The sequence below is a fragment of the Theropithecus gelada genome, chromosome 2 (assembly GCF_003255815.1).
Source record: "Theropithecus gelada isolate Dixy chromosome 2, Tgel_1.0, whole genome shotgun sequence".
Classification (NCBI taxonomy): Eukaryota; Metazoa; Chordata; class Mammalia; order Primates; family Cercopithecidae; genus Theropithecus; species Theropithecus gelada.
In genome coordinates, this window is record NC_037669.1 from 104,899,500 (window position 1) to 104,923,656 (window position 24,157).

Consider the following 24,157-nt stretch of genomic DNA (forward strand, 5'->3'; position numbering starts at 1 on the left):
ACTTTCCTTTACTCCTGGCGGCACCCCTCCAGCAGGGAAGTTTGTTGAGGAGGCGCCGCCACCCGATTATACCCACGTCGCTGACCAGGGGTTTTTATCTAAGAACTGTCCCTGGGGCAGCCTCCAGTCTCCTTAAGGGGGATGGGAGATGCTGTTGGCTGAACAGGGCCAACAAATGCAGGTCCCTTTAAGGGTAGAGGAAAGGAGGGCAATGGGTTTTCTATACGGGGAGGAAAAGGCTCCGGTCCGTCCTTATCCTCACTAGAAAAAATGTCCTCCTTAGGCCCCTCTACAGAAGGGACTGAAGTAGAGAGAGGAGCACCGCCCCGCCCCCGCTGTTCTGGTTCCTGTTTTTCCTCACTAGAAAAAATCTCGTTATTCACCATAGAAGGGAATGAAGTGGGGAGAGGAATCTCTCCCTTCAAATCTTCTGAATTCTTTTCAGGTGGAGATAATGGGCCGTCTAACCGCGATCTGATAGATAAACAGGATACAACGCCCAGGTGGTCAAAATAGTAAAATTAGTAAAATGACCTTGCTCATGTCCTCTTTTCAGGCAGCGACCTACCTGCTCCCATAGCTCTAAATCTAAGGTTCCTTGATCAGGAAACCAAGGGCATTCCTGCCCAATTAAAAGCATGAGCTTGTGTAGAGCTCCAGGCTCTACAGTGCACTGGATAGCCTTAAGTTGCTGTTGCACTGTTAAAAAATACTTTCTGTTCTTTGGTCATTTCCTGACCCACGGTAACTCAACCCCTGATATTTTACATGTGGGTCGCGTCCTCCTGATGGGAGTCAGGACTCTCCCTTACCGGGATTCCCCCAAAATTGATGAGCTGGCCTCCTTCACACGGAACTTCAAGGCGATCATGTCGGGGCACCACTTGCAGAGCTTATAGCTTGCAATGAATGCCACGAATGAGTTCTCAGACAATTCCAGCTGAGCGGGGCAGGGGGTAACTTCTTTTTTTTATTATTATACTTTAAGTTCTGGGTTACATGTGCAGAACGTGCAGTTTTGTTACATAGGCATACACGTGCCCTGGTGGTTTGCTGCATCCTTCAACCTGTCACCTACCTTAGGTATTTCTCCTAATGTTATCCCTCCCCCAGCCCCCCACCCCACAACAGGCCCCAGTGTGTGAACAGACACTTCTCAAAAGAAGACATTTATGCAGCCAACAGACATATGAAAAGATGATCATCATCACTGGTCATTAGAGAAATGCAAATCAAAACCACAATGAGATACCATCTCACACCAGTTAGAATGGGGGGTAGCTCTTCTAAGAGAGTCCGCCCCAGCATCTGTCCACCAAGTATTTATTGAAAGGGCTTGTTAAACCACAAACATCCACTAGATGGCTTTTTTGAGGTCAGGTCATGAGGCACCTGTGGCCTTGTAAAAACACTCAAACTGCATTCTCAGGAGGCTGTTTTCAGCGTTCCTTATCACACCACACACTCCACTCCTTGTCCTGTTTTCAGGGTCGAGTTTCATTCTCATGCACAAATAACATACACACAGCGCCTCTGTATTTTTCCATGCCCCGACCTCAAACGCCTTGTACATAAGCTTGAATATGTTGCCCTGCACCCCCACAGTTGGCATCACAGGCATGAGCCACCATGCTGGCCTATATTAGCATTATTATTACCACTTTCATTATTAATGTGTCTGTCTTCTTTTTTTTTTTTTTTTTTTTTTTGAGACTGAGTCTGGCTCTGTCGCCCAGGCTGGAGTGCAGTGGCCGGATCTCAGCTCACTGCAAGCTCCGCCTCCCGGGTTTATGCCATTCTCCTGCCTCAGCCTCCGGAGTAGCTGGGACCACAGGCGCCCGCCACCTCGCCCGGCTAGTTTTTTGTATTTTTTAGTAGAGACGGGGTTTCACCGTGTTAGCCAGGATGGTCTCGATCTCCTGACCTTGTGATCCGCCCGTCTCAGCCTCCCAAAGTGCTGGGATTACAGGCTTGAGCCACCGCGCCCGGCTGTGTCTGTCTTCTTGATGTAAGGAGCATGTTCTATTTCTTCCTTATTTCTTGTACTGAGAGCTCTAGAAATGTTCGATCAATGAGGGACTGATGAAATGAAACGAATAAATGGAATTGGGGAAAGTTACCCTTATCTCTTTGCAGGATATGAATTGAAGAAACTCGCTTATCTTTCCAAACTTGGAATGAAAGTGAGAAATGGCAGGGTCACTGATATGGAAGGGAAGGCAAAAGGGTGTTATAGTGAGTCATATGCCAGCTTGGAGCCCTAGACCTGGGCAGGTGGGGACACAGGTCACCTTTCTTGGCTGTCAAAACAAATGAGAGTTATAAAACCTCCACCCCTTAGTTCCATTACACTTCATACCTGTTTTTCCTGTCCATGTGTTTGGAAGCTTGCCTGTACCTTTTAAATACGCTTTCTGTAGCAAGTGACTTCTAGGTTTAAAAAAGAAGAAGAAAAACCCAGAGGTAATACTAGATTGGAAAATAGGAAAACTGGTATTCTTGAGTTGTAATCAGGAGGTCACAGAATTGAGAAAATCTTAATTAACTGATTGGAAATGAAGAAATGCTTTTTCTTAGAGTACCTTTGAATAAATGATTTCAAATGATTAGGAGTTGACTCATCTTTTAAAATTGTGGAAAACTTCTTTTTTTTTTTTTTTTTTTTTTTTTAGACTGAGTCTTGCTCTGTCACCTAGACTGGAATACAGTAGCGCAATCTTGGCTCACTGCAACCTCCACCTCCTGGATTCAAGTGATTCTCCTGCCTCAACCTCCCGAGTGGCTGGGATTACAGGCGCCCGCCACCATGCCCGGCTAATTTGTGTGTGTGTGTATATATATGTGTGTGTGTGTGTGTGTGTGTGTGTGTGTGTGTGTATATATATTTTTTTTTTTTTTTGAGATGGAGTTTTGCTGTTGTTTCCCAGGCTGGAGTGCAATGGCACAACCTCAGCTCACTACAACCTCTGCCTCCCAACCTCTGCCTCCTGGGTTCATGTGATTCTCCTGTCTCAGCCTCCTGAGTAGCTGGGATTACCGGTGCATACCACCACACCTGGTGATTTTTTTTGTATTTTTAGTAGAGACGGGATTTTATCAGATTGGTGAGGCTGGTCTCAAACTCCTGACCTCAGGTGATCCACCTGTCTCAGCCTCCCAAAGTGCTGGGATTACAGATGTGAGCCACCATACCCGGCCTGAAAAACTTTATTCTGAAATAATTTTTGGGTCGGGCATGGTGGCTCACACCTGTAATTCCCAGCACTTTGGGAGGCCGAGGAGGGTAGATCACTTGAGTCCAGGAGTTCGAGACCAGCCTGGCCAACATGGCAAAACCCTGTCTCTACTGAAAAATACAAAAATTAGCTCTGCATGGTGGCGCATGCCTGTAATCCCAGCTACTTGGGAGGCTGAGGGGCAGGAGGATAGCTTGAACCTGAGAGGCGGAGGTTGCAGTGAACTGAGGTTGCACCACTGCACTCTAGCCTGGGCTACAGAGCAAGACGGTGTCTCAAAAAAAAAAAGTAAAAGAAAAAAAAAAAGAATTATTGGTTCTCAGAAAGTTACAAAAATAGGTGCAGTGGCTTGTGCCTATGGTCCTAGCTACTCAGGAGGCTGAGGTGGAGGATCAGTTGAGCCCAAGAGTTGGAGATTGTGGTGGGTGACAGGGTGAGACCTTGTCTCAAAAAAGTAAAAAAATAAAAAAATAAAAAAATAAACAAAACAAAAAAATTGACCCTGGTTGACAATCCACAGACCTCATTTAGAGTTTCATATGCAAGTGTGTGTAGTTCTGTGCTATTTTATCACCTTTCCACCACCACATAGCCGCTACCACAATTAAGATACACAATTGTTTCATCACTAAAAGATGATTTTCACTAAAAGATGATTTTTTTTTAAGACAGAATCTTGTTCTTGTCACCCAGGCTGGAGTGCAATGGCATGATATTGGCTCACTGCAACCTCTGCCTTCTGGGTTCAAGTGATTCTTCTGCCTCAGCCTTCCAAGTAGCTGGGATTACAGGCACCCGCCACCATGTCCAGCCAATTTTTGTATTTTTAGTAGAGTCAGGGTTTTACCATGTTGGCCAGGCTGGTCTCGAACTCCTGACCTCAGGTGATCCACCTGCCTCAGCCTTCCAAAGTGCTGGGATTACAGGCATGAGCCCGGCCAACTAAAAGGTTCTTTTACAGTCATATCTATTCTCCTCTCCTCCCTGCCTCTCCTCTCTCCCATTCTTGGGACTGTTTTATGTTTTCTTATATTTGATATTTCTCACTATTGTAAAAAAATAAGGTACAGTTTCTCCCATTGATTTTTGTGCTGTTCTGAATGCCTAAAATAGAAAGGAGCACAGTTAAGAAGTTAGAGACCTTCTGTGCCCACCAGCAGGAAAATCATTAATAGTAACACAAAGAGGCCAGGCACGGTGGCTCATGCCTGTAATCCCAGCACTTTGAGAGGCCGAGGCAGGAGGACTGCTTGGGGCCAGGGGTTTGAGACCAGCCTGGGCAACACTGCGAGACCCCATCTCTACAAAAACATTAAAAAATTAGCCGGGCATGGTGACATGTGCCTGTGACCCCAGCTCTTCAGGAGGCTGAGGTGGGAGAATCTCTTAAGCCCAGGAGGTCGAGACCAGTGAGCTGTGATCGAGTCACTGCACTCAAGTCTGGGTGACAGAGTGAGACCCTGTTTCAAAAACAACAAAAACGACAAAAAGTAGCACAAAGAGTCCTCCCAACAGAAATGATTCCCATTCCTATAACTGGATAGTTTCCAGAAAAATGTACATTAGCTCCATGTAGATAAGCACTTGGCATGGTACTGAAAACTCATAGGACCTCAACAAATATTTATCAGGCAAATACACTGATTGAACAGGGAGCAAGGCATTCCCTAATATGTTCCTAAAAGAGATGTGAAACAAGTCTCCATTTGTTCCAGAGGGCAGTTGTTTTCAAATTAGTAAAGCTTACAGAAATAAAAGCAAATTTTTTCCTCTAAACTAAACAAAAGCTGAGCGAAAAATAGACAGGCTTACAGGCTATCTCTTTGGTTTTTCTTTTTTTGTTGTTGTTAAGACAGAGTCTCACTCTGTCACCCAGGCTGGAGTGCAGTGGTACGATCTCGGCTCACGGCAACCTCCGCCTCCCGGGTTCAAACGATTCTCCTGCCTCAGCCTCCCAAGTAGCTGGGATTATAGGCCTGTGCCACCATGCCTGGCTTACTTTTGTATTTTTAGTAAAGATGAGGTTTCACCATGTTGGCCAGGCTGGTCTCAAACTCCTGACCTCAGGTGATCCACCCACCTTGGCCTCCCAAAGTGTTGGAATTACAGGGGTGAGCCACCGCGCCACACCTGGCCTATTTTGTTTGACTTATTCACAGTTCCTTAATTTATTTCTCCAAGCAGGAGACAAAACGAAAACCAAAAACAGGCTGAAGTGGTGACTGAAGTCTCTTAGCTGAAGCACCAAGACTTGGGGTGCCCCCCAGTCGTAAAAATCCCATCTGAGTCTCTCTTCTCAAATCCCATCTGAGTCTCTCTTCTCAACACTGTGCTGGCTGCCTTCTGCTGGGAAGGAAAGGTACAGATGTGTGGCCAGCTAGATAATAACAACAGCTATCAAGTTGCCAGAGCGCTTACCTTAGCACAGTGCTAAGGACTTTAGCTGTAATATCTCATTTAGTCCATATAACAACTCTGTGAAACGTGTGATTTTATTATCTTCATTTTACAGCTAAGAAAACAGACTTTAAGAACCTAAATGTTGGGTCAGGCACGGTGACTCACGCCTGTAATCCCAACACTGAAAGGCTGAGGTGGGAATATCACTTGAATCTAGAAATTCTGAGACCAGCCTGGGGCCATGTAGCAAGCATCCCATCTCTACAATCAAAAAATTAGCCGGGCGTGGTAGCATACACCTGTAGTTCTAGGGAAGCTGAGGCAGGGGGATCACTTGAGCCTAGGAGTTTGAGGTTACAGTGAGCTTGCACCACTGCACTCCAGCCTGGGTAGCAGAGTGAGACTTTGTCTGGAAAAAAAAAAAAAAGCCGCGGGCCGGGCGCGGTGGCTCACGCCTGTAATCCCAGCACTTTGGGAGGCCCAGGCGGGCAGATCACAAGGTCAGGAGATCGAGACCATCCTGGCTAACACGGTGAAACCCCGTCTCTACTAAAAATGCAAAAAATGAGCCGTGCGTGGTGGCGGGCGCCTGTAGTCCCAGCTACTGGGAGTCCCAGCTACTGGGGAGCCTGAGGCAGGAGAATGGCGTGAACCCAGGAGGCGGAGCTTGCAGTGAGCCGAGATCACGCCACTGCACTCCAGCCTGTGTGACAGAGCGAGACTCCACTCCGTCTAAAAAAAAAAAAAACACAAAACTTAAATGGTTTGCATAAGTCTACGCAACTAAGCTAGTGGAAGGGATTTGAACTCAGGTTAATATAGTAAGTCAGCCCTAGGCAGTCTTGGCATTCATTAGATCTGACGTGTGAAACAGAAATCTGCACATGGTACTTTTAAAACCTCCCAGGTGATTCCGATTTACTGACTTCTTGGGAAGCATTGCTAGAATCTACTTCCTGCAAAGGAATCTCCTGCTATTCAAATGATGTGGGAACATGAAGAGAACTAACAGTTAAACTTATATGAGGGGTACTATTACTTCACAAACCCATACTTCAGGTAGACAATGCTAAATGACTAATTGCTTCTGCCTGATGCTTTGGATGAAATGTATTCTTAAGTTGTGTCTTTATTATTTATTTATTTATTTATTTAGAGACAGGGTCTCACTCTGTCACCCAGGCTGGAGTGCAGTGGTATGATTTTGGCTCGTGGCAACTTCCTGCTTCCCAGGCTCAGGTGATCCTCCCACTTCAGCCTCCTGAGTAGCTGGGACCACAGGTGCACTAAAGAATGTTTGTATTTTTTTTCAGAGATGGGTTTTTGCCATGTTGTCCAGACTGGACTGGAACTTCTGGGCTCAAGCGATCCACCCGCTTCAGCCTCCCAAAGTGCTGGGATTTCAGGCATGAGCCACCGCGCCCAGCCTGTTAATTTTTTCAAATTATTAATTATTATTATTATTATTTTTGAGACAGAGTCTCGCTCTGTCGCACAGGCTGGAGTGCAGTGGTGCGATCTTGGCTCCCTGCAAGCTCCGCCTCCCGGGTTCACGCCATTCTCCTGCCTCAGCCTCCTGAATAGCTGGGACGACAGGCGCACACCACTATGCCCGGCTAATTTTTTTTGTATTTTTAGTAGAGACGGGGTTTCACCATGTTAGCCGGGATGGTCTCGATCTCCTGACCTCGTGATCCACCCACCTCGGCCTTCTAAAGTGCTGGGATTACAGGCGTGAGCCACCGTGCCCGGCTTATTTTTAAGCTCATCAGACCACCAGAAGCCTGAGTTAGTGTTGCAAGCACTCTCATCAGAAAGGGAATTAAATTACCTTGGAGCTATGCAGCACAAGTTTAGTTACCTCTATCACTGAGATGCATAGATTCTGGCATGGCTCTCTATTTGAAAGTTTTCCATTTATTTTTCCTTTTTATTTATGTATTTATTTTTTGAGACAGTCACTCTGTTGCCCAGGCTGAAGTGCAGTGATGTGATCTTGACTCATTGCAACCTCTGCCTCCTGGCGTCAAGCAATTCTTGTGCCTCAGCCTCCTGAGGTAGCTGGGACTACAGGTGCGTGTCACCACACTTGCTAATTTTTGTAATTTTAGTAGAGACGGTTTCGCCATGTTGGCTAGGCTGGTCTCAAACTCCTGACCTCAAGCAGGCGTCAGCCTCCCAGAGTGTTGGGATTACAGGCATGAGTCACGACGCTGGCCTATTTTTCCTTTTTAAAAAAGAACTATTAGAGATGTAGAAATTCTAGATAGGAAGAAATACAAATAAAGAGATATAATACCAAAAAAAGTTTCCTTTAATCTGAAGCATACGTATATTTTGGCAAAAGTAGATATATAATTGGACCTAGTGAAATGTTCTTAATAAAATCTAAAGACTGCCCTATGATGAATGAGTGTATGAATTAATGTAAAAACTGGTTTTGTATATACAGGCCAACAGATACAAACTGGATTTGTTATTTCATTCACAGGAACCAAGGGGGAAAAGATCTCAAGTCACACTGGATTTCAACACACCAAGCCAAACAACTAATAAACCGCCCACAAAGAATGAAACTATTCTGAACTCGTCATTCTGCAAATGCAGATTATAATACTAAGATATGCATAAAATTTATAAAGTAGACAGTAGCTGACCTTTTATTGAAAAGAGGAGGAGTCAAAGCTCCTGAAAGGGTTGGGACTGCCTGCAGTCAGTCCCTAGGGAACTTCCTGTTGTCACCACACCTCTGAGTCGTCTGAGCTCACTGTGAGCAAAACCCCGCAGTGGAAACTCTTAAGCCTCTGCGAAGTAAATCATTCTTGTGAATGTGACACACGATCTCTCCAGTTTCCATATGTTGAGATTCTACTTATTCATCAGTTTGATGTGCTTGGCAAGATCAGGTAGGTTATTTACTAACTGGTTTTCTTAACTGCTTAAAAAAAAATAGTTGTGTTGTCATTTTGCATGTCATCATTCCACTTCCTTCAGTGAACTTTTTAAGTTCCATAGAGTCATTTTTAAGGAAAAAGATATAGGAAGCCTGTATCATTTCCTTAGCTTTTCCTTAAAAAAAAAAAAAAAAAAAAAAAGATACAGGTTAGATGAACTTTCTAATCCTGAAAAAAAATTCTCAATAATAAAAGAAGCTATTATGTCTTCAAATTAATTTCTTCTTATGTACAACAATCAAATCTGCTGTAAAATCTAGAAGTCTTATTTTCTTTCTTAGTCTTTATCTATGCCTTTCTAGTTCTGTGAAATGAGATGATTTATTTTCTGGAAATATAAAAATTTATCTTGTATTTAATATATCGAGGGTTGGTTTTTATATTTTCATACATCGAGAGTTTATTTAAATTATTCTTAGAGAAAACATAATTTAATATAGATAAACTACTTGGAATGGTTCCTGGCATACTTATAACTTAAAAATTGTTAATTATAATGAGGAAATCAAAATTAAAACCCTAATGTACCTGATAATGTAACAAAAACAAAGTGAAATGCTTAAAAAAATAAAATTCGACACTTTGCAACCTTTTTAAGTATTCAGTTTTGTTTCAGATAGCTATGGTAATGAAGGTTGATATAATTTTTTTGAAGGGCAAAGGGTAAATATGTTATATATTCAGACCCATAAAAATGTTCCTGTACTTTAAGCTAGTAAAACCACTGCTGGGAATTTATTCTAAATGAATAACTTTTAAAAGAGAAAAGCCTCCTATGCAGAGATAAGTCTAACTATATTACTTGCAGTAACTTGAAACTAGATATAACCAAAATGTTTCTACATACAGGAATGGATAAAAGACAGTATATCAACTTAATTTTTTTGAAGTAGCCTTTAAACTAATTCTGATGCTATGCAGAAATAAGCAAACATTTTTAAAGTAACACCAAGTAGAAAAAGTAGAACTTAAATTTGTTGGTAAACTATGATTACAACTATGTTAAAATCATGTATGTATGCTTGTGAATGAAGTTTAGAAGGGAAATGGAAAAATAGTATTAGGATTTCTGGCCTATAAATTTTTCTTTATATATGGTTTTGAAGTTGATTTTCTAGTAAGTTAAAATCATAGCAATGATGATATTTTTAACTGAGAATTCGACATTTTAAAGTATATGTTTGTTATCTTTTTTTTTTTTTTTTTTTTTGAGGCAGGATCTCACTCTGTCACCCAGGCTGGAGTGTAGTGTTGCGATCTCAGCTCACTACAGCCTCTCCCTCCCTAGTTCAAGCGATTCTCCTGCCTCAGCCTCCCAAGTAGCTGGGACTACAGGAGTGCACCACTGCGCCTGGCTAATTTTGTATTTTTAGTAGAGAGGAGGTTTCACCATGTTGGCCAGGATGGTCTCAATCTACTGACCTCGTGATCCACCCACCTCGGCCTCCCAAAGTGCTGGGATTACAGGCGTGAGCCACCGCGCCCAGCCTATTATCATTTTTAAATTAAAAAAAATGAGCATAAATGGCCAGGCGCAGTGGCTCACGCCTATAATCCCAGCACTTTGGAAGGCCGAGGCGCGTGGATCACCTGAGGTCAGGAGTTCAAGACCAGCCTGGCTAACATGGTGAATCCCGTCTCTACTGAAAATACAAAATTAGCCGGGCCTGGTGGCATGTGCCTGTAATCCCAGCTACTCGGGAGGCTGAGACGGGAGAATCTCTTGAACCTGGGAGGCAGAGGTTGCAGTGAGCCAAGATGGTGCCACTGCATTCTAGCCTAGGCAACAAAGTGAGACTCCATCTCAAAAAAAAAAAAAAAAAAAGAATATAAAGGTAGAGGTATCTTAAGTGGGTCAGGGCCAACCCTAACACAAAAACATGGGATGGCTTGTGGGTACCTTCTTCCAGTCTTTCATTATACATCTCCATTTATAAAGCTGAAAAAACAGCAACTTAATTTTTTTGTGACCTTCCTTTTCCTTAGCATCTTCTCAGAAGTAAAGTCTTGTTTTACATGATTCTTTAGAAGACTGTCACTGCTGCATGATAGAATCTCAGCAGACAGAGACACAGAAGAATAAACTTCTGTACGTAGAAGGAAAAAAATAGTATAGCTGTAAGCTAAGTCTAGTCTTCTCAGTGTCTAGGAAGCCATAAACTTGGAACTTTCATTAGGGAGGGTGTTGGATAATATTCATCTGGTAGCAGACATTATTAATCTCAAATGCATGCACTTACTGTTTTTCCCTTCTGCTTGCAGTCCAAAAATTACCAAGCATTAAAATGAGCTTCAGAAATCCCAAGGATACAAGTCATTCAGTTTCAGAGATCTTTGTTTTGTTTTCTAATCTTTGTGAAACCATGTTAGGAATGTTTGCCATAATCTTACCAGTGAACAAAGCAACAGCTAACAAACTAAAGTACACTAGAATCCCCTGAGGTCTTGATTAAAATGCACTCCACCTCCAAAAATCCAAACTTAGTAGGTCTGGAGTGAGATCCTGGAATCTACATTTTAAACACTTTTCTGGTTGGTCCTAGGGGCTCACACCTGTAGTCCCAGCACTTGGGGAGGCCGAGGCTGGAGGATCGCTTGAGCCCAGGAGTTGGAGGCTGCAGTGAGCTATGACTGTGCCTCTGAGTAGCCATTGCACTTCAGCTGGCTGAACAAGACCCTGTCTCAAAAATTTTCTCACCCTGTCTGTATCTGGAACTTACATGCACATACCATTGTGCCTGGCCTGGAACCTGCATTTTTAACAAGCCTTCAGGGTTTTTCAGCTACAGGTGGTACAACAAACACAGGTTTTAAAATATTGTTCTAAATTAAGGCTGCTTGACATAAGTATTTTTTAAAGTTACCCTGCTATCAATATTTTGGCCCTAGCAACTGTAAAACTAGGTAGATATTTTCCCAGAGGAAAGTGTTTAGTGCCAAAACCAGAATTATTTCCCCAGATATTTGTAATCCTCTAGAATGATTTAGAACTGTTCCTGTATGGTGACTCATCTTTCTCTAACAAGTTGGCAAAGGTGAATGAGGGGGTGTGAATGTGCATATTTATGCACATGATTCAGAAATGAGAATGAGAAAATCTGGCATCTCATTTATTTTCTCGGTTGCATCCTAAAGAAATACAGCCAGTGGTTAAAAGCAGACATATCCTTCCAATCAAGAGGGCAATCTGCCCATATGCTTCTTGCCTGTCTCTGCCCAGGGTAAAAAAGAAACAAATATTTTCTTTTCTTTTCTTTTCTTTTTTTTTTTGAGACGGAGTCTGGCTCTGTTGCCAGGCTGAAGTGCAGTGGCGTGATCTCGGCTCACTGCAACCTCCGCTTCCTGGGTTCAAGCAGTTCTCTGCCTCAGCCTCCGGAGAAGCTGGGATTACAAGCACCCACCACCATGCCCAGCTAATTTTTGTATTTTTAGTAGAGATGGGGTTTCACCATCTTGGCCAGGCTGGTCTTGAACTTCTGACCTTGTGATCCACCCGCCTTGGCCTGACAAAGTGCTGGGATTATAGGTGTGAGCCACCACGCCTGGCGAAACAAATGCTTTACAAGGTTTGACCCTGTCCAACTGTAATCCTTTCACAATCTGGCTCAGGATGAGTTTTGTTTTGTTTTTGAGGTGGAGTCTTGCTCTGTCTCACCTAGGCTGGAGTGCAGTGGCATGATCTTGGCTCACTGCAGCCTCTGCTTCCCAGGTTCAAGTGATTCTCCTGCCTCAGTCTCCCAAGTAGCTAGGACTACAGACATGTGCCGCCACGCCCAAGAGAGGGAGTTTCCCTCTTGTTGCCCAGGTTGGAGTGCAGTAATGCGATCTCGGCTCACTGCAACCTCTGCCTCCCAGATTCAAGCGATTCTCCTGCCTCAGCCCCCCGAGTAGCTGGGGAGTACAGGTGTCCGCCACCATGCCTGGCTAATTTTTTGTATTTTTAGTAGAGACGGGGTTTCACCATGTTGGTCAGGCTGGCCTGGCTGGTCTCAAACTCAGGCGATCCACCCTCCTCAGCCTCCCAAAGTGCTGGGATTATAGGCGTGAGCTACTATGCCCTGCCTTCAGTAAATACTTTCAGGCAGCATCAAGTCAGTAAACCTGACTGTAGACCTCTGTTCTAAAGAAGTTATTAATACACATCTGTCATGTTTGGGGGCGGGGTGGAGGGGAAGAAAGCTCAAGCACACCTTAGAAAGCAAAACTCCAGATTAAAAAGCAGTATGAGTCAGGGCTGTTTTACTTCCTGACTGGGCACTACACGTCAAGATTAATTTCATGTAGGACATGAAATTGACGTGAAATTCTGTCATATAGGACTTCTGTCATATAAGTTTGGAGGTCAGTGGACCAAAGGGTCCAAGGCACCTTCATCAACCACAGGTCTGAGATACCTTAGTTTTTGGGGACGGAGTCTTTCTGTCACCCAGGCTGCAGTGCAGTGGCGTGATCTTGGCTCACTGCAACCTCCGTCTCCCGGGTTCAAGCAATTCCCACCTTTGCTTATTGACTGTCGTAGAATCTCAGAACTTCCTCTCCTCTGTCCACAATTCTGTCTTCTTTTTACACAGATACCTCTTTGGATATGAATGAGGAGTCTCCTCTCTTTGAAGAGGTTTTCTCCCAATCAGAAATGTGGGAAATAAAATTAATTCCTCCAAAATGAGGTAGAAGCTAAGAAGCCAGAGCTGAGTGTGTAGCTGAGACAGCATAGGCAGCTTTTCTTTTTTTTTTTTTTTAAGACAAGGTCTTAACTCTGTTGTCCAGGCTGGAGTGCAGTAGTGTGATCATAGCTCACAGCTTACTGCAGCCTTGATTTCCTGGGTGCAAACCAACCTCTGTCACAGGCTCAATGTAGCACGTGCAACCACATATAGCTAACTTTTTGATTTTTTGTAGAGACAGGGTCTCACCTTGTTGTCCGTGCTGGTATCGAACTCTTGGGCTCAAGTGATCTTCCCACCTTGGCCTCCAAAAGTGTTGGGATTATAGGCGTGAGCCACAGCACCGGGCGGGAAATTTTTTTTTTTTTTAATTTTTATTTTTGAGACAGTCTTGCTCTGTCGCCGAGGCTGGAGTGCAGTGGCACAATCTCGGCTCACTGCAAGCTCCGCCTCCAGGGTTCACACCATTCTCCTGCCTTAGCCTCCTGAGTAGCTGGGACTATAGGTGCCTGCCACCACGCCTGGCTAATTTTTTTTATTTTTAGTGGAGGCGGGTTTTCACCGTGTTAGCCAAGATGGTCTCGATCTCCTGACTTCATGATCTGCCCCCCTCGGCCTCCCATAGTGCAGGGATTGCAGGTAGGAGCCACCGCGCCCAGCCTTTTTTTTTTTTTTTTTTTTTTTAAAGAGATGGGTCTTGCCATATTGCCCAGGCAGGCTTTGAACCCTGGACTCAAGTGTTTTTCCTGCCTCAGCCTCACAAGTAGCTGGACTATATAGGCCTGTACCACCATGCTGAGCTTTAGAAATTTTTTTTTTTTTTTTTTTTTGAGACGGAGTCTCACTCTGTCGTCCAGGCTGGAGTGCAGTGGCGCAATCCTGGCCCACCACAACCTCTGCCTTCTGGGTTCAAGTGATTCTCCCGCCTCAGCTTCCTGAGTAGCTGGGATTATAGGTGTGCACTACCACACCTGGCTAATTTTTGTATTTTTATTTATATTTATTTATTTATTTTTGAGACAGAGTGTCACTCTGTCACCCAGGCCGGAGTGCAGTGACTGGGTCTCAACTCACTGCAAACTCTGCCTCCCGGGTTCAAGCGATCCTCCTGCCTCAGCCTCCCAGGTAGCTGGGATTACAGGCATGTGCCACCACACCCAGCTAATTTTTTTTTTTGTACTTTTAGTAGAGATGGGGTTTCACTCTGTAGGCCAGGCTGGTCTCGAACTCCTGACCTTAAGTGATCCGCCTGCCTCAGCCTCCCAAAGTGCTGGGATTACAGGCATGAGCCACTATGCCTGGCCTATTATGATTATTTTACAGATGCAAAGCTGAGGCCCAGAGAGGTTAGGCAATTAATTACCAGAGGTCACATAGCTAATAGGCAGTGGAGTTGGATGTCAAACCTAGGTCTGACTCCAAAACTCACGCTCTTTCCAAGGTGGTGTTTTGTTTTTTTGTTTTGTAGAGATGGGATCTCACTATGTTGCCCAGGCTGTCTCGTACTCCTCCCCTCAAGGGGCCCTCCCATCTCAGCCTCCCAAAGTGCTGGCATTACAGGTGTGAGCCACCCATGCTTGGCCTGTATTTGTGTTTAGGACATTAGACTAGGGTTGGCAAACATTTTCTGTAAAGAGACAGATAGTAAATATTTTCAGCTTTATGGACCATTAGTCATAACCACTCAACTCTGCCTTTAGAGCAGGAAAGTAGCCATGGACAATATATAAATGGGCATGGCCAGATTTGGTCTGCAGGAGAACATGCATTAAATTGCAAGAAAACATCTCAGGCACAGTTATGCTAAAGAAGTTACAGTCAGATTGCCCTGGTATCCTACCTGGATATGTTTCTTTTTCTTTTAAGAGATAGAAAGGAATAAATGATAATCATGCCTGTTCTAAATAGGAGTCTGAATTCCTTATCAAAGTATATTGGAAACACCACTCATCCAACTGTAATTTTCCAATGATCAACAGGAAATGGTATTTCAGAGTAATTGAATTTCAGAGTAGTTTGAAAAGGACAGGCAAAATTTCCCCTGTTTCAGATAAACTCTAATGGAAGAAGTTAAGCTTTAAAAACCACTTTAACATGTTCTGTGGTCACTGGTTATATGTGCTCTGTTGCACTACCTCTGAACAACCTTGACTTTGTACCATAACAATAAAATAACTCAAAAGGGTTTTGCTTTCTGAAGGCATACAAGTACCTGATGACTTCGGAAATACCAACAGAAATGACTATTTAAAGAATGAGGCCGAGTTCAGTGTCTCACACCTGTAATTCCAACACTTCGGAGGATGTGGTCTCTGCAGAACATGCTAACATGTTGATATTCATTTGTTCAATCAACATTTATTGATGCTAACTCTGAACCAGGCCCTGTTCTTGGCACTGAGAATACAATGGGTGGAACAGATGAATTATCCTGGAGCTTCTACATCAGTGGGGAGTTTTTCTGGAAAAAGGAAATAAGGCTTCAGGAATGTGGTAGGAACAATGCAGTGATATAAAAGGGAGAAAATTCTTGCCCAGGCTCAGTAACTCATGCCTGTAATCCCAGCACCATGGGAGGCCAAGGCAGGAGGACCACCCAAGGTCAGGAGTTCGAGACCAGCCTGGCCAACATGGTGAAATGCCATATCTATTAAAAATACAAAAATTAGCCAGGCATGGTGGTGGGCGCCTGTAATCGTAGCTACTGGGGAGGCTGAGGAAGGAGAATCGCTCCAACCTGGGAGGCAAAGTTTGCAGTGAGCAGAGATCAAGCTATTGCGCTCCAGCCTGAGTGGCAAGAGTGAAACTCCATCTCAAAAAAAAAAAAAAAAAGTGAGGAAAATTCTCCAGGGTGAAATTCAGTATAAGAAAATAGAATATTGATCTTTCCTGAAGGAAATAATATGGTTCAAAGCCAGGTCATCATTTAGGCTAAGGAATTTATTCCCAGATACAAACGAATTTAGGGATTATATTAACCATGAACCCTCCTTAAAAAGATAGCAAGAGCGTCGGTCATGGTGGCTCAAGCTTGTAATCCTAGCACTTTGGGAGAACGAGGCGGGTGGATCACCTGAGGTCAGGAGTTCGAGACCAGCTTGGCTAACACAGTGAAACCCCGTCTCTACTAAAAATACAAAAATTAGCTGGGCGTGGTGGCATGTACCTGTAATTCCAGCTACATGGGAGGCTGAGGCAGGAGAATCGCTTGAACCTGGAGGTGGAGGTTGCAGTGTGTCAAGACCATGCCATTGCACTCCAGTCTGAGAGACAAGAGTGAGAAACTCTGCCTCAAAGAAAAAAAAAAAAAAAAAAAAAAAGACAGCAAGAGCCAGTCACCTAGTGGTGAAGGGAGAAGCTTAGGAAAAGGACTCAGTGAGCAATGGACATGTACTTTATAGAACTAAAAGTACATAACTGGAGCAGTATGATTTCAGAAGATAATTACAAAAAAATAGAGATGGAGTCTTGCTATGTTGCCCAGGCTGGTCTCAAACTCCTGGGCTTAAGCAATCCTCCTGCCTTGGCCTCCCAGAACACTGGGATTACAGGCGTGAGTCCAGAAGATAATTTTTATATCCAGCCTGTTCTCGTTATTTGTGTTAGTTATGCCCTATTAAGCAGCCTCAAACACTGACTTAGCAAATACTGAACCATTGCTCCTAGGGGAAGTACAAGGTTAGGTTTCTGCAAGCCTCTGGTCACAATATTTTTGTCAGCGGATCAATGCATAACTTTCTGTGTGTTTCTGTTTAAAGGCATCTGATTTAATACATACTGTTGATTCATTAACATTGGACTTATGGCCAACAGCACTCTAACTCATGCTTGAATGAAGCTTACCTAACACATGTATTTTCTCTATAAGGCACATCATAGCCTTCTCCTGCTGAGAAACATTAGACAGCACTTCAGCATTATGCTTGGGCACCATTTTATTTATTTATTTATTTATTTATTTATTTATTTATTTATTTATTATTTTTGAGGTGGAGTCTTGCTCTGTTGCCCAGGCTGGAGTGCAGTGGCATGATCTCAGCTCACTGCAACCTCTGCCTCCCAGGTTCAAGCAATTCTCCTGCCTCAGCCTCCCAAGTAGCTGGGATTACAGGAGTGCACCACCACACCTAGCTAATTTTTGTGTTTTTAGTAGAGACGGGGTTTCACCACGTTGCCCAGGCTGGTCTTGAACTCCTGAGCTTAAAGTGATCTGCCTGCCTTGGCCTCCCAAAGTGCTGGGATTACAGGCGTGAGACATCATGCCCAGCCCTAGATATATTATTTAGCTCTCCTTCATAAGTGAGAACACGCAGTATTTGTGTTTCTGCATCTGTGTTATTTCACTTAAGATAACGGCCTCCAGTTCTATTTATGTTGCTGCAAAAGACATAATTTCATCCTTTTTTATGAGTACATAGTATTCCATTGTATATATACATCATATTTTCTTTTTCCAATCATCTGTTGATAGACACTTAGGTTGATTTCATATCTTCGCTATTGTGAATAGTGCTGCAATAAACCTATGAGTGGACACCATTTTAAACAGTGAAATAACCAAGAAAAAGCACAGGAAGTGGTTGGGCATGTTGGTTCACGCCTGTAATTCCAGCACTTTGGGAGGCTGAGGTGGGTGGATCACCTGAGTTCAGGAGTTCGAGACCAGCCTGGACAACATGGTGAAACCCTGTCTCTACTAAAAATACAAAAAGTAGCGGAGCGTGGTGGTGGCCGCCTGTAATCCCAGCTACTCAGGAGGCTGAGGCAAGGAGAATTGCTTGAACCTGGGAGGTGGAGGTTGCAGTGAGCTGAGATCACGCCACTGCACTCCAGCCTGGGCAACAAGAGCAAAACTCCATCTCAAAAAAAAAAAAAAAGAAAAGAAAAGAAAAGAAAATGAAAAGAAAAAAGAAAAAGCACAGGAAGCAAAAAACGTGGCACTAAGTGACTGTCACCTAAGTGTCCGTGAAAAGGATACCTGTTTAGAGTGTGAGAGCTGAAACAAATAAGAAGGCAGAGTGTTGCTGTCTCTGACCTCAGCTGAGATCATGCATGTCAGGCAACACAATTTTTTTGCCATTCTACACATGTCCATGAATGACTGAAAAGGTTCCTCGAGTATTGATTTTGGGGTGATGAATAAATTTGCACATAAGAAATCCACAAATATGGCCAGGCACGGTGGCTCACGCTTGTAATCCCAGCACTTTGGGAGGCTGAGGCAGTCTGATCACCTGAGGTCGGGAGTTGGAGACCAGCCTGGCCAACATGGCGAAAACCTGTCTCTACTTAAAATACAAAAATTAGCCAGGCGTAGTGGCACACGTCTGTAATCCCAGCTACTCGGGAGGCTGAGGTGGGAGAATTGCTTGAATCCGAGAGGTGGAGGTTGCAGTGAGCCAAGATCACAACACTGCACTCTAGCCTAAGCAACAGAGTGAGACTCTGTCTCAAAATAATAATAATAATAAAAAATAAAACACCAAAACCAAAAAGAAATCCACAAATGTGGCTGGCTGGGGTGGCTCACACCTATAATCCCACACTTTGGGAGGCTGGGGCAGGAGAATCATTTGAGCTCAGGGGTTCAAGACCAGCCTGGGCAACATGGCAAGACCTCATCTCTACCAAAATTAAAAAAAAAATAGTCGGGTGTGGTGGCACTTGCCTGTAGTCTCAGATACTTTCAGGGCTGAGGCAGGAGGATTGCTTGAGCCTAGGAAGTCAAGACTGCAGTGAGCTGTGATCGTGCCACTGCACTCCAGCCTATGTAACAGAGTGAGACCCTGTCTCAACAAACAAAAAAAAAAAAAAAGAAGAAAGAAAGAGAGAGAAAGAAAGAAAGAAAAGAAGGAAAGAAAGAAAGAAAGAAAGAGAGAGAAAGAAAGAAAGAAAGAGAGAGAGAGAGAAAGAAAGATCCAGAAATAACGAGAATCGACTGTATTTGACAATGGGAAGAGAGTGCGTGTTTCTAGGGGTGTATGTATGTATTCTGAAGGAAGGATCAAGGAGGATTTGAGAGGCGATATAGGTGTATTAACTTTCTCATTTTTCTTGGTAGAGAAAGAGTTGATAGAACAGATACAGTAAATAGAACAGAAACTCTGTGACTGATATATCAATACACAGAGGCTTAAATATTTATTTTGAAACGATACAAGGAATCACCAGGTGAGCTAAAAATAATGTTATAACTAATAAAAATCAGAAGGTAGAAGTCCAGTTAGTGGAGAGAGGTATTAAGTGTGTTAATGTCCTCGTCACATATCACAAAGAATCATTAGATATTGTCTCAAGGTACTAACGCCAGGGCTAGAGTAGAGTCAGGGAAGAGCTGTTCTGACAAAGATCAGCAGCAGAGCACATGGCAGAAGTGGGCAGCGCACTCCGAGTTGGAAATCCAGTTTCCAGATGCCCAGAAATCCTTGCCAGGGGTTGCATGTTGGTGAATAATTAAGTGTGGATAGATGTATTTCAGTCTGGAACAGTTCTGCATGTAGTCTACTTCTGGCATACAGGTCACACATCTAAATTCCATGAAAAAGGATTTAAATTTTTTTTTTTCTTTGAGAGGGAGTCTTGCTCTGTTGCCCAGGCTAGAATGCAGTGGTGAGATCCTGGCTCACTGCAACCTCTGCCTCCCAGGTTCAAACAATTCTCCTGTCTCAGCCTCCCGAGTAGCTGGGACTATAGGTACACACCACCATGCCTGGCTAAGTTTTGTATTTTTAGTAGAGACGAGATTTCACTATGTTGGTCAGGCTGGTCTTAAACTCCTGACCTCAAGTGATTCACCCACCTCGGCCTCCCAAAGTGCTGGAATTACAGGAGTGAGCCACCGGCCCCAGCCGTAAATATTTCATATAGAGTTATCAAGGTGTTTACCAGAAGAATTAAAACAAGCTATAAACTTCCCAATATGAGAAAGAATACATACATACAAAAGAACCCCCGAGAAAACAACAACAAAAAAGAAGAAGACAATCCATAAAGCAAAAGATAGTGAACCTAGAAGTCACTAACCCTGGAAAATATAGCATTGCAGAATTCAGTTCAGTTGTGTCCATGTGGGACCTCTGAGAAGATGGGGATGGATGTGTAAGAGATCTATTTCAGAGAGTGTGAAGGATAAAGGAGGAGGGAGTGGGAATAGGCAGAGGGAGGCTTCACACCATGATGCGGGCAGTTTGGCACCTGAGAATGGAGAGGAGAAAGGAAAAGTTGGGTAGGAAGAGCCTCAGACCCCAGCACAGTTCTGAGGATATTTCAGCCAGACTGATGGGGAATCCTTGAGCCAAAGTTTCCAAGTAGAGAGTGCCACATGGGACAGGAATGACCTGCCTGGCCTGGCTCAGTGATTGGTGGGGAGCAGCATCCTTCGGGAGCCATGGCTTCATGGGCTATCGGCCAACTCAGCTGTGCTTCTTCCAGAAGTTTCTCTGAAAGGCAGGTCTTAGGCACTTCTGTGGGTACCACGCCAAGTATATGTTATGCCAGTAAATGTAAAAGGATATACTCATTTATCTTTTTTAAAGGATCTGAGAGTGGGTCATAAAACAAAACCCAATTTGATCCTATATATAAGATCCATAAAATGGGGCCAGGTGTGGTGGCTCACGCCTGTAATCCCAGCACTTTGGGAGGCTGAGGTGGGTGGATCACCTGAAGTCAGGAGTTCGAGACCAGCCTGGCCAACATGATGAAACCCCCATCTCTACTAAAAATACAAAAAAATAGCTGGGCGTTGTGGCGGGCACCTATAATCCCAGCTACTTGAGAGGCTGAGGCAGGAGAATTGCTTGAACCCAGGGGGCGGACGTTGCAATGAGCCAAGATCGCGCCACTGCACTCCAGCCTGGGCAACAGAGTGGAATTCCGTCTCAAAAAAAAAAAAAAAAAAGGTCTGTAAAATAAAGGAAATAAAGGGATTCAGAAGGTAAAAAGGATAAAGAGGCAAATGCTGATGAAAAGAGAGCCCAGTTATGATAAAAATATCATTTGAGGCTGGGCGCGGTGGCTCACACCTGTAAACCCAGCACTTTGGGAGGCTGAGGCAGGAGGATCGCAAGGTCAAGAGATCGAGACCAGCCTGGCCAACATGGTGAAACCCCGTCTCTACTAAAAATACAAAAATTAGCTGGGCATGGTGGCGCACGCCTGTAGTCCCACCTACTCAGGAGACAGGCAGGGGAATCACTTGAACCCAGGAGGTGGAGGTTGCAGTGAGCTGAGATCACACCACTGCACTCCAGCCTGGCAACAGAGCAAGACTCTGTTTAAAAAAAAACAAAAAAACAAAACAAAACAACAACAACAACAACAACAAAATATATATATATATATAAAATTTGGTGGAATTAAAGGTAAAAGGGGCATATAAAGTTAAAAAGTACATAACACCTGAAACATTAAGTATAGGTAATAAAATTAAAAAACTACAAAAATAAAGCTTAATAGTTTGGGTAACTTGAATTTGCCCAACTGTGATGTTATCATACTTTGATGTTATGTTTTTATTATTTAAAAAGAATCCCCCATTGTTGGCATTTAGATACTCATTATTTTCAGAGGATGCAAGAGAAAGAAGATTCCTGATTCCCAGACCAGACCAAGCTCCCTATTTAAGTTCTCATCTTACACTCTATCTCCTTTACATGGCACATATCACAGGTAGCAGTTTTATACTTATTTGTGTGTATTATTTCATTACTGACTGATTCTTCCTCTAAAATGCCACCTGACATAGATTCTAGGATAGAGTAGATTCTTTTGGAATGAATTGCACATATTCTCTGAGGATGAGAGATAATATATGTAAAGCTCTTACAATATTTATTATTTAGGGGAACAAGGAAATCCATTTCACTCAATACTTATGATGGACTTCTCCAGGGGACAGTGCCATTACAAAAATAACTAAGACTTAAAAAAAATTATGTAGGGCTGGGCGTGGAGGCTCATGCTGTAATCCCAGCACTCTGGGAGGCCGAAGCAAGTGGATCGCTTGAGCCCCGGAGTTCAAGACTAGCCTGGACAACGTAGCGAAAGCCTGTCTCTACAAAAAATATAAAAATTAGCCAGGCATGGTGGTGTGCGCTTGTAGCCCCAGCTACTTGGGAGGTTGAGGTGGGAGGACTGCTTGAGCCCAGGAGGCAGAGGTTGCATGAGCCGACATCGTGCCACTGCATTCCAGCCTGGGTGACAGAGCAAGACATTGTCTCAAAACACAAAATAAAACACAAAACCAGACAATTAAACAGTCCTCTTCTTGGGAAATGAATCTTTGTCTTCTCAAGTATGATCTCATTCAGATTAGTCTCCCCAGGATTCCTCTCTTGGGCAGCTACGTGGCAAGTGAAAGATGACATAATTTCCCCAGGCCACCTGGTGAGTCAGTTGCACACCCAGGAACAAAACCCAGCCTTACTGATAGCTAAGAAGGAGAGGCTCAGCCCTACCCCAAGACACTTCCTGATCAATAAGAAGATGACTAACTACACAGGCAACTCTTTGCTCTGGGTCTTTCTCTACAAACTAGGCAAGTCCATGTTCCCAGGAGCATGCAACTTACAGGAAGAGGAAATGAAAGAGGCTAATGGATGGAGAAAATGTTTCCATCACGAGCATGCCTCACTACACATGCTACTTGATGCAGCAGAGTAAAAGGAGGATTGCGCGCATTTGGGGTTCAACATTAACCACCTGTTTTCTAGGATGAGGGATTTCAAAGCCTCCTTAACTCTTTTTTTTTTTTTTTTTAAGAGAGAGAGTCTCGATTATTTATCTACCTGATTTACCACAGTTTTGAGCACTAAACAGAGGATGCAGATAATTTTCAGATACCAAGAAAAATTATTTAAAATGGCAAGCTTGGCTGGGCACAATGGCTCACACCTGTAATCCCAATATTTTGGGAGGCTGAGGTGGGCAGATCACCGGGGTCGGGAGTTCAAGACCACCTTGGCCAACATGATGAAACCCTGTCTCTACTAAAAATACAAAAATTAGCCAGGCATGGTGGCAGGTGCCTGTAATTCCAGCTACTTGGGAGGCTGAGGCAGGAGAATCACTTGAATCCTGGAGATGGAGGCTGCAGTGAGCCAAGATTGCACCACTGCACTCCAGCCTGGGCAACAGAACAAGACTCCGTATCAAATAAATAAATAAATAAAATGGGAAGCTTTTAGTCCTAGATAAGTCTCTTTAACTTTATGAAAGCAGAAATCCTACAGACGGTGTTTTCTGGGAACAAATTTCACTAATTGTGAAGTAACGATAAGAACCATCAATTTAAGTGTAACCAACAAGTAACATCTAGTCACATGTAAATTTCCTTTAAGTTCATTTAATTTTTATTTATTTATTTATTTCCATATTTATTTATTTGGGGGGTCAGTTTTGTGCTGATTCTATTGTGAAACTTCACTCACTCCTGAGTACCAGAGCCTTTGTGAAAAGTTTCAATAAATGCATACATGAACAGACTCAGGTTATTAAAGATGGGCAGGGACCCCAAGATGAAGGCTACTCTGAGGCTTCGAATGAAGGAGAATAATTCCTGGATGTGCAAATGAAGATTCATTGAGAACAGGGACCCAGAGCAAATGCTTCCTGAATTCCTATTGGAGGAAGTCAGACAGATGTTTCCCAGGGCACTCTTGTCTTCTGTTGGCCCATTGCATGTTAACAGCCTTCCCTTTTTGCTCTTGGCCACCAAGAATGGCCATCAGTAGTGCCTTGCCTCTTCTGAGTATCTTACAGAAGATACTCATCATCTCCCACTTGGAGCTGGGGATAACTTGCTGTTCCACATGTTATTGAGTCCTCTACCACGTGCTGGGCACTATGAGGGATATATAAGTAATGAGCTGCCATTTCTTTTTTTTTTTTTTTTTTTTTTTTT

The 24,157-nt window shown here is 43.5% G+C and overlaps 1 protein-coding gene across 2 annotated transcripts in view; it reads left to right on the forward strand.

Moving 5' to 3' along the window:
- The first annotated feature begins 8,351 nt into the window (after positions 1-8,351).
- LIPH (lipase H) overlaps positions 8,352-24,157 on the forward strand; it is a 53,137-nt gene continuing 37,331 nt past the window's right edge. For both annotated transcript variants that reach the window (XM_025376335.1, XM_025376336.1), the window contains exon 1: positions 8,352-8,542. In XM_025376335.1, the coding sequence (XP_025232120.1) occupies positions 8,494-8,542 (49 nt within the window). In that variant the 5' untranslated portion in view covers positions 8,352-8,493. The remainder of the gene's footprint in view (positions 8,543-24,157) is intronic.